This window comes from Equus quagga, chromosome 20 (assembly GCF_021613505.1).
Source record: "Equus quagga isolate Etosha38 chromosome 20, UCLA_HA_Equagga_1.0, whole genome shotgun sequence".
NCBI lineage: Eukaryota > Metazoa > Chordata > Mammalia > Perissodactyla > Equidae > Equus > Equus quagga.
Window position 1 is genome coordinate 35,654,375 of NC_060286.1, and position 10,501 is coordinate 35,664,875.

General features: G+C 49.9%; 1 protein-coding gene across 1 annotated transcript; it reads right to left on the reverse strand.

The window, feature by feature from the left end:
- Positions 1–550: 550 nt before the first annotated feature.
- Positions 551–8,315, reverse strand: LOC124230703 (uteroferrin-associated basic protein 2-like). The gene is made up of 4 exons (XM_046646983.1): positions 7,670–8,315; positions 4,533–4,800; positions 2,768–2,915; positions 551–754 (listed from the first exon to the last, which is right to left on the reverse strand). Exons 1-4 carry the CDS (start codon positions 8,313–8,315, stop codon positions 551–553), a joined length of 1,266 nt encoding a protein of 421 aa, XP_046502939.1.
- Positions 8,316–10,501: the final 2,186 nt, after the last annotated feature.

Below are 10,501 nucleotides of genomic sequence, written 5' to 3' on the forward strand. Positions count from 1 at the left end.
TGCCAACATATTTGGGGCCCCCTGCCCTCCTAGGCACCCCACTTCCCCTTGGGGCTGGGTGACCACAGGGAAGCTCACTGAGGGTGCTGACACTTCTTCTTCCCACCCTCCTCTCTGTGGCAGGACTCTGCCTCCTCCTGGGGCTGCCGGGGGAGGTGGTATGGCTCCTGTTGTATAGATGAGGGGACAGGCTCGGGCTCCGACTGCCAGCTGGGCGGGGAGGAAGACTCGTGGGAGAGCCACAGACTGAAGTGGGCCTCCCACACCCTGTTCACAGAATTGCTTCCCTGCATATGGCGAGGCTGTTCTAGGACAGAAGACACCCTAGCCAAATGTCCCTAGCAGGCCGCCCAACCCCTTCTCACCCTGATTCTGGACAGAAGACCAGCAATGAGCCGCCCCAACTCCGTTCTCAGACCACACATCTTAGTATCTTCATTAGCAGTAAATTTTATTCACTTTATTCATGAGCAGCTCAGTTTCAGTTTGGCACCCAGCAGGAACTGGCAGACAGCCCCCCAGCCCCGACCCGTTGACTCAGGCCACATCTCTACTGGAGCGGGTTGAAGACTTGGCCCACAAAGAGCTGTCTTTGATTCAGCTCATCCTCCACGAACAGTAAGAAGGGTCTGTCGAATTTCACGACCGTGGCATCCGCGTGTGGGGCGTGATGGGCCCTCTTCGCGTGCACGTCCTCGGCCGCGGCCTTTGTCACGCCCTTCTCGTTCACCTCCAGCCTGGCTTCGTGAATGGCCTGGGGAGAAACGGATCCTGTCGCAGCTCTGCGTGTGAAACTCACCTGGCTGGCCTGAGAACGAGCCAGGGCAGTGTGCCCAGCCCGCCCGACCCGGCCAAGGTCAGAGAGGCAGGCTCCATCCATGACTGCTGACAGCTGGTGCCCCTCCTCAGAAGCCACCCCAAGCTCTCAGCAGTGGGACCCACCACGGAGGGCCAGATGCCTCTGGGAGGAGCTGATGCTACATTTGGTAATTGCTGAGTTCAGACTCTCCCAGCACAGGGCACACGGCTCAAACAGTTTGGGTTTTCAAAAGAGAGGAAAGGGTAATAGAACTCAGAGAAATTCTGGGCAGTCTGAAGGCTCAGAAAAAAAGCCCATCCAATTACTGAGGGATGGTCCTTTCAAAGACTTTCAAGAAGCATGTGGTGAAAAGCAAGATGAGGAAAGAGGAGGCTAGTTTTTCCGGTCTCCAACCAAGCGAGGACAATTCTTCCTCTGTGTGGAAGCCCGAAGATCTGCGTCTGCCCCTGTGATCTGCAGGAGGCCCTGTGGGGGACCATGGTGACACAGCTCGTGTGACTGTGAGGGGCTCAGCATCTCTCAAACCCAGCCTAACGCCCAGCTCTCAGTGTACACTTGCCGAGTGGATTCTGCTGGAAGTGAACACACTGAGGAGGGCCTTCACCCACTGGGCCCCCGAAAGAAAAGTGCATCCCAGCAGGGTCCTGACCCTGGAAGCTCTGTCTGATGTCTGGGAGCTCCCTCATCTCTCAGTTAGAGAACAGATCCTGCCTCCTCCCCCAAGGTCATCCGGAGAATCAGGTCAGAGAAGGCATGGAACAGTGCTTCGTCATCTGTCAGGTGCTGCACCGTGGTGAGGGGGTATGATCGCTACCTGGGCAAAGTGTTACGGGGTGGTAGTCAGCCAGTTAGTGACCTTGGTGGAGGAGGCAGACCCAGGTGCCCACTGGGATAGGTGAAATTATCTCATAAATGCTCTGGATGTCTAACAGCCACCTTGAGCTTGGCAGAGCCGCTCCCTGCCTTCCCACCCAGACCACTCCTCCTCCATCCTTCCTTCTCAGGCCTTGGCGCCATCACTTACGGAGCTCCAGCTACACACCTGGCCTCCTCTCTGACTCTTCCTTCCCTGCACCCCAGGCGCGTCTTCAAAACTCTCGCAGAGCCTCCTCCCCACCACTAACACGCCCTCTAACGCCTATCAAAGCGTGTCACCTCTCAGCTGCATTATCCACTGATCTTCCTAACTGCTCCGCCCTCTCACTCCAGTGCCTTTGGCCTATCCTCCATGCCGCAAAAAGCAGTCTTTGTAAAACAGACCTCAACTCATGTCAGCCTCGGCGGTCTCCTGTATCAGTCAGAACAGACCCCAGTTGTATCCAGGACCTGCGAGACCCACGTGACCTGGCCTTGCCTGCTTTCTTTCCTCGCCTCCCACCACTCTCTGTCTCACTCACCCCTCTAGCTGCAGGGGCCTTCTCCGGGTTCCTCAGGATTGTCAAGTTCACAGCCCATCAGGATGCACTTGCCATTCCCTCTGCCTGGAACACGAGTCCCGACATATTTGCTTCCTTGCTCTCTCCTTCCCTTCATTCAGGCCTCTGCATAACGGCCAATCCAGCTTAAGGCCTTTCCTGGCCAGCCCATCTCAAGTCAGCCCACTCCACCCCAGCGTGCTGTTCACAATTTCTCTGCTTTCCTTTCCACGCGGATGTATCACCGGTTGAAATAATGCGTATCTATTTGTTGGTGCGTTCATTGTCTGCTTTGTCAAGAGAATGGAAATGGCTACGAGAGTAAGAATTTGTCTGGCTCGCTCACGACTGTCTCCCCAGGACCTCCAAAAGTGCTTCATGCAATTCCTTTTGAAGGAACGAATGACTCAAGAACCCCAAAAGCCGAAGGGCCAAGGCAGATGAGAGTTATAACGGCTGTTTTTAGAAAATAAATAGTTTTTCAATCAGGACTGTTGTGGATAAAACAGACTCTAGAAATTGCCAGACTCACCTCAAAAATTGTTGGGAAAGTCTCATCTGTGATGCCTGAGAAGTTTGCTCTTCTAGAAAATATATCTTCGATGCCCACCTTGGGAAGCAGCCGGTTTAAATCTATCCTGGAAGAGATCTTGAACTTGGGCAGAATTAAGTGCACCAATCTGTTAAGAATGAAAACCACAAGGAAGCTGTACTATGTCCCTTCGTTAGGCTCCAGGGGACCATCTTGCTTAGGTTTAATGGCCTCTTCCAAGTGGAAGGAAAAGAAAAGCATTTGCCTCTGGTGCTTGCTGGGAAGAGATGAAAGGGGCTGGAGGATGAGCAGCAATTGTGAATTTTCAAACAAACCATTTGCTCAAAATGCACGTTCCTATTCAAATTATTCCCTTCACAGGCTCTCTATCCAAGAGAAGATGAGGGTCAGACCAGGGGATCCAGCCCTGACTTCCACCAACCCTCCGTTTATAAGGAGGGGTTTAAAATGCCAAATGCCCTCCCTCCCACCCACCATTTGTGATTGCTCACAAACCAATACATTTTAGCCTGTGTCAGTGTGGTGGTAAGCCTCTGACTGGACAGCAACCCATTCAGGTGGGTTCCCCCACTGTTGTGTCCCCTCTGTCCTAGGAACATTGTGGGAGGCATGACCATAGCAGAAGATGGCAGTTCCACTCTGCTGTGGCCCTCAACCATAGCAGATGTTGACTGGCAAGTAGTCTGTGCCACTACAAGGCAGGTGGTAAACATTATTTGGAGATTTCTTCCCAATCTACACATTTACTGTCTGGTGATACACACCCCGAACCCTCACCTCCCGCCCCGCCCAGCACAAGCACAGTGGGCCATTAGAAGCCATGTTTCTGCTATGTAATTTGTCCACATTTGATTGGATCTTCGTGGATACCATACCTAAGCTGGATTGATCCAATTCTCTCTTCCAGGAATATGTAATTAGAACTGAAAGATGTTAGATTTAATCTGGAGTGGAATGGAAGAGAGCCATGTCTGTCCATAGTGGTCTCAGCTTGAAATTTACCTCCTTAGGATTCTTCCCTGACCCTCACATCTAATTAAGATCCCCCTGATTAAGATCCCTAATTAATAAGCCACCACTGAATTCTCTGTTATATCACCCTATGTATTCTCTCCATAGCTTTTACTGAATTTGAAACTATATATTTGTTAGTTGACTTTCTGCCTCTCCCACCAGACTGAAAATTCCATGATGGCGGAGATATGTTTGGCTAACAATTATATTCCCAGCACCAAACAGTGTCTGGCATAGAACAGATGCTCAGAAAACATTTGGGTGAGTGAGTCATGTACTGAAGTGGTGAAAGTTGGTTTGCTGAGCTGCAGAGGTTGGGAGCAAGGACTAGTGATATTAAGAGAGATGGAGTTTCTGATGAGGTTGCCGTCCCTTGTTCCAGTCCGTCATGAGAACTGGCTGTGTTTATTCCCTTGGGTTCCATGAAATACCCATGTATCTTTCCAATAAATTCCTTTCTTTACCCCCTTGAGCACATATGAAGTGGATTTCTGATACTGTACGTGTGACCGAAAGAGCCATAATTAAGACAGTTTAAGGGGATTCCAGCTGATAATGGAATCCAGGCCACATTCTTCCTGTTCAGTTTGTTTCGTTTTCTACAAATATGCTAGGAAATAACCAGATGCTCAATTCCCCCCAAATAAGACCTTTGCATAGAGAAAATGAGGTCTGAGAAAAAATTCAACGTGAATGCAGAATGTCCCTCCAGAATAGCATGGCAGCATACCTCGTGTCCCTGGATTGCAGCGGTCTAGCTCGCCTGGCAGCCAACTCTTTTGCAACAAAGTCGAATCGTCCTGCGTCTGGGAGCACGAGGACTAAGGACACGTTTCCAGTGTAAGGCAGTTTGACTATTGTAGCAAACAGGTGCTCCGCTCGGCTATAAATCATTCGCTCTGTCTTCCTCATCATGTGCACCTGCACCGAGGTGTTGTCCTCAAGAAAGAAGTTCTCCTTCTGCGTGAACCTGGCTTGAAAAGCTACTTCCCAAGCGCCTAGGAGAATCAGGAAGGAAAAAGCCCAAGAGTGACCTGGTGGAAAAGGCATCTCCATTCACACCTTCGGGGACCCCAGAGGTGATCGACTTGGGAAGGAAACAGTCTCTTTACAGCAATACCTTGACCTTCTAGAATGTTTAAAATTCTAGAGTGATGCAAAGAAAAGAAAGGCAAATGCATGATTTTCAAAAATATTCACCATAGGATTTCTTTAAATCTGTATTTCTCAGATGTCACTAAAAATAGTTGCCTCTGGAACTATAAAACCAAGAAAGGGTTTTGTTGTCAAATAATTTGGGGAACACTGACCCCAATATCCCTTCTTTGAAAATTCTCACTGCGTTTTAGTGTATTAGAGTTCCATATAGAGTTCTGTACATATATCTATATAGAGAGCTCTATATAGAGTCCGATGGCAAAGAAATCTATTTAAAATTGTTTAACTTATTCAAGGAGAGAAACTTTTCATCAGAAGCACACACCCCTGCACACATGTACACACACACACACGCAAACCTGAGTAGAATCCTACTTTAAATCATGTCCTTCCCCAGTGGATTTAAAAGAAGATTCAATGTACACATCAGTTTAAAAAGTGCATCTGTCACCAGAGTGAGGGCCATCTGGTGTGGTCTGGAAAATTCCTACGAATGTTTTCAGGTCTTCGCTTCTGATTCTATAGCCAGGCTCACAGTCCTCTCCGTTCTGTTCTCTTTACTCCTCGCCGTTGAAAGAACGATGTGGACAAAGCTTGTGGAAAGGTTTCAGAGGGAATCACGTGGGACAGTTCCCTGGAGCTTCCAGAGAAATCATTCCTCCCAGATCATTTGTGGAGCACTTTCTACATCCCAGGCACCTAGTTTGGAACTGTGGACCCAAATATGAATAACAGATGGTCCCAGTAGCTTGAGAAAGCATCCTGTGCTGGGAAGCATTGCTTTATGGGAATTTCCCTCCCCTATCAGGCAAAGGACAGCCAATCTTCACGTCCTGGTAGAAACCCTGTCTAAGTCATGATCGGATATCCATTCATTTACTCAATTAACACTTAAAATTTCTTGAGCACTTAAAATATGCCAGGTACTGTACTAAGTACTAAAGTTACAGCAGTGAACAAACAGAGGGAGTCTGTGTTCTCACGGAGTTTATTTTCAAGGGGGGATACAGAGAGAAAAGCTACCCATCAACGTAAACGACTACAAAGTATGATGAGCTTATGCTTTCGTAATGCTCCAGACCTAAGTAAGGAGCTGAGCGCCAGCTGGAAAGGACTTCCTTTGGATGGCCAGGGAGGGCCTCTTTGAGGAGAGGGAGGGGGCATTTAGTCTGAGGCTTAACAGAAGAGGATGCTCCATCTGGCAGAGAATGGGAGGAAGAACATTCCAAAGGAAGGAACACCTTGGGTCGAGACAGAGAAGAACAAGATGCATTTAAGGAAGAAGAGAAAGTCACTGTGCGTGAGGCATGAGGAGCAAGAGGAATAGAGATGGGGTAACACCGGAGGGATGAGTGGGGCTCCAAGTACACACGGCCAGGTAGGACGGGATTGTATTCTGAGTGCAATGGGAAACACGGGAGGGCTTCAGACAGGGGCGTGATGTGACGGGCTTAATGTTTTAAGCAGATTGCTCTGGGCTTTTATTGGAGATGGGACTAGAAGGAGGCGTGGATAGAAACAGAGCAATTAGACAGCTGGGGCAAGTCCTCGAGGCAAGGGAGAGTGGTGGCCCGGTCTAGGAAGGTGGCAGAAGAGATGGTGAGAAGCAAATGCGTTCAAGAGAAACTTTGCAGGCAGCATCCATAGGACTTGCTGTGGGATTGGATATGGAAGCTGAGGGAGAGGTTTGATCTGGAGCAGGGGGGTGGACCACATCGTGATTCTCTGAGACATGGAGGACTGTGAGTGTTGGGAGGGGGCAGGAGTTGAGGGGTCGTGGTGGAAGGTCTGGGAAACATCCAAAAAGAGGTATCTGTAACAGATGAATATTAGAGTCTGGACCTCAGAAGAGGTGGTCCAGGCTGCGTATAGAGACTGGGGAGTTTGAGGTCACGAGCCCAGGAGAGATGGGAGACACTGTTTACAGTCTGAAAAGGAGACAAAAAAGGACTTGAGCTATTGGGACAGAGGAAGGTGGGGGAGTCCTCGAGCAGGGAAGATGGAAGAGGACCCACCCTGAGGGGGGAGGGCATGAGGGATAAGCACCTCCTCACTGTGACAGGAGGGGCGAAGGGAGGAGTGTAGGGGCGTGGGTGGCTCAGCACTGGGCCTGCAAAGGGCATCCCGTCTGATCGCTTTCTTGTCCCGATTCAGGTAGGAAAAGCAGCCATTGGCTGAGAGGAGACTGGAACTCTGAGTGGAGGAAGAGAGTATGAAATAGATGCCCAGAAGTGGCAACCATGAGCCTACCTGAAGAAACACGAGCAATGTCAAGATCCGTGACCAGAAATTTAAAGCGACATTTTAGACACCTGGTGTGTGACCCTGAATTCAACACTGGACACAGCTTTGAAAAAACAAATCTCATCTCGCACTCATCTGATCTTACAAAACAGATGAATTAGCTGGTGCTTTTGTCTCTGTAAAAAGATTTCTCTTTCCTTTTTTACCAGCAAGGATCACTGCATTTCACTTTGAAATATCTTAAGTATGGCAAACAATATGGTTGAGAGTCTTGGGAGGCAAAAACCTTAAAAATGCTAGACAACACAGTGAAGTCAAAGTCAATTATAAAGTTCTGGATCTCCTGGTCTATGAGAAAATGGGAGATAATTACCAAAAAATGCATGTTTTCTGACTTACACCTTTTAGAAAACACAGGGGCAAGGGTTACCCAAAATGGGTTTTCATGCACTTCATAAACCTTACCTTTGAAGAAAATGTAGTTTAGGAGAAATAAGAAGGTATGAGGATGCAGAGAGGTGACCACTTCCTCGATTCTGTGAGCTAGTCTTTGAGCCACAAATTGGTTTATTTGCTCCTTGGCTATGCCTCTGTGTCGGAAGTCAGCCACCTGGGCTTCCACTTCATATAACCTCTCTGTCTCCTGCAGAAACTTTGGCTTAATCCTTCTGTTGATGTCGATAAAGAGGAAATCCCTGTGCTTCAGGTGCCTCTGTCTATCCAGCTCGTTCAGCGTCTGAACAAGCCTCTGGAAGCTCGTGTGCACCTCCCACGCTCTGATTCTTTGGAGGTCGAATCCAAGGCCCGCGACGAGGTTGGAGAGCGTCGTGGACCTGGTCCCCAGGGAGAGCATGGCCAAGGCGGTGGAGATGCTCTCAGGGGAGAAGATGAGATTCTTTCTGTGATACTCAACTGACAGAGCCTCGAACAATTTGTAGGCAAAAGCCTCGTGGCCAGTGTCTGCCTCGTGGGAGGGAGGCGACGTTTTCCTTGATGAGACCGGGTGAGGATCCCGTTTGGGGTTTGGTTGCGTTTCACAGAAGATGCTATTCAAGAGTCCACAGAGGGTGAGGACCAGAGAGAGAGCCAGGTGCATTTTCCTGTGGGACATTTCTGCAGCAATCCAGAGAGCTATGATAGGAAGCAAGAGGAATATAGGTGAACATTCCACGGAACATGTTCTCAATATCGAGGGGCTTGAAAAAGGGCTCATTATGACCTGGGTGCTATTTATCTGGGTGGGGCAACATTGGTCCTTGTTTGGAGGATGCTGGCTAGATCCAAGAGGGAGGGCTAAAGGATTTTGGAACATGACTTCAGACAAATTAAAGATAAGAGACGTGATGACAAAGGATCCCATTCTGCTTCTGGCTTGTGCTGCCAGTGGGTCCTTGTGCACGTCCTTTCCTCATCCTGGACCTGGAATTCCTTGTCACTATGCAATCCAATGACACCTCTCCACATTGGGTTTCTTTTTTTTTTTTGCTTTGCTTTCTTTTTTTTTTTAATACAGCGTCCATGACAAAATCCTGAAAAGTGTGGAAAGGGAAGAACCACAAGGAGAGAGAAAGCAAGGATTGCAGATTCAAATGCCTATGGAGATTCAGCCAGAAACACACACGTGTCGAGCCAGCAAGTGTCATTAAAGAAGCAGCACTGGGGACTACAGTGAAGGGAGCGTCGTGCCCGGGCCGAGGGGGCAGGTCCTGCCCAGCTCCAGCTGTGGTTACCACGCAGGAGTACTGGGTCAGTGGTGCTAGATGTTTTTATGTTTCTGAAGAAGCTGGAAGTCCAGATTTTTCCGTGAAAGATTCAGTCTTGTCAAAAGCACTTGCTAGCAGCATAAAACCCAGATGCAGGCCAGGTCTGGCTTCAGAGCTGCTAGTGTGGCTTCTGAAATAAAGCCGAGGTGGTGCTCGGTGACCTGGGCATCGGCTGCACCAAGGGCCTGGCAAAGGTCGTCTCGGGAAATTCTGGCACCTCACTTACACCCTCTGAGTACTCGCACCTACTGCTCCTAACCCATCGTCAGGGTGAAAATCCCTCTCTGCCCCCAGATGTGGCCCCATTGATTGACTGAGCCCAGAGGTCAGGCCTTGAATGTGGACGGTGCTCTAATGGTGGGGTTTATGGCACCATCCATGGGCAGGGGGACATGTGAACCACGACTCGAGTTTGCCTTCAAGTCTAACCTCCTCAGGCCAGGGCCAGCTCTTTCTTGTTTCCTACAGTACCTGGCACAGCTCTGGGCACTGAGTCCACTCATCTGCATCCTCACTGCCACCGCTGGCATCCCTTGTCTGAGCCACTGAAACAGCATCTGCTATGGACTGAAGGTTTACGTTGCTCAAAATTCCTATGTTGAAGCCCTAACCCCGAATGTAATGGTCTTTGGAGGGAGCGCCTTTGGGACGTGAGCAGGGTTAGATGAGGTCATGAGGGTCCCATATCTGTGGCCATATATTAGCGCCCATATAAGAAGGGACACAGAGCACTGGTTCTCCCCTGTCTCTGTCCCTGCGTGTGCACCCACAAAGATGAGGTCATATGAGGACACAGTGAGAAGACGTGTCTGCAAGCCAGGAAGAGGGCTCTCAACCACGCTGGCACCCTGATCTTGGATTCCAGCCTCCAGCGGGGTGAGAGAATAAGTTTCGGTTGTTTAGGCCTGCCAGGCTATGGTATTTCGCTCTGACAGCCTGAGCTGACTAAGACAGCATCTCTCAGCCACCAATCTTGCCCCCTATCAACCCTTCCAGCCACCCTGCAGCCAGAGTTGGCTCCCCAAAGTGTAAATCATCATTTCCCCTTCCTGGCTCCCCGTGAGCTTCAAGGGGATGAAGTGCAAGTTCTTCAGATGCCAGAGAAGCCTTCTCATGCCCTGGTTTCTGCCAACCAGAATGATGGCTCTGAGCAGCCCACCGCAGTCCCTCATTGTGCTCTCCACCCCCAACAATGGCCCCTATCTTCCACTGCCCCCCTCTCAGTGTTCCCCCATCCTCACCCTTCACTGCCTCCTCCGTCCACCTCATCTGAGTGGGGGAAGGGGCAGTGAGGGGTGGAGGGCATTGTGGTTGAGTGGGAGGAGGCCATGAGGTGGGAAGAATAGTGGATGGAGGTGATTCCAGAAATACGCCCCATATTTATGACACTGGATCCTGTCAACTTCCCTAAGGCAGATACCCCCTGAAACGTGACAAAGAGCAATGAAACACCTGCGCCTGGGGACCCCACTACTCCCAAGAGGAGAAGATGACTTACCGTCCGGCGGAGCCTGCTGCTGCCTGCAGCTGCTGC

Bases quoted from the DNA above. Each gene is read 5' to 3' on its own strand.
- LOC124230703 (XM_046646983.1), bottom strand. From the start codon at position 8,315: ATGTCCCACAGGAAAATGCACCTGGCTCTCTCTCTGGTCCTCACCCTC. The intron at 4,801-7,669 runs GTAAGGTTTATG...TGATTCTCCTAG, and splicing joins AAACTACATTTTCTTCAAAG to GCGCTTGGGAAGTAGCTTTT. The intron at 755-2,767 runs GTGAGTCTGGCA...GTTTCTCCCCAG, and splicing joins CTTTCCCAACAATTTTTGAG to GCCATTCACGAAGCCAGGCT.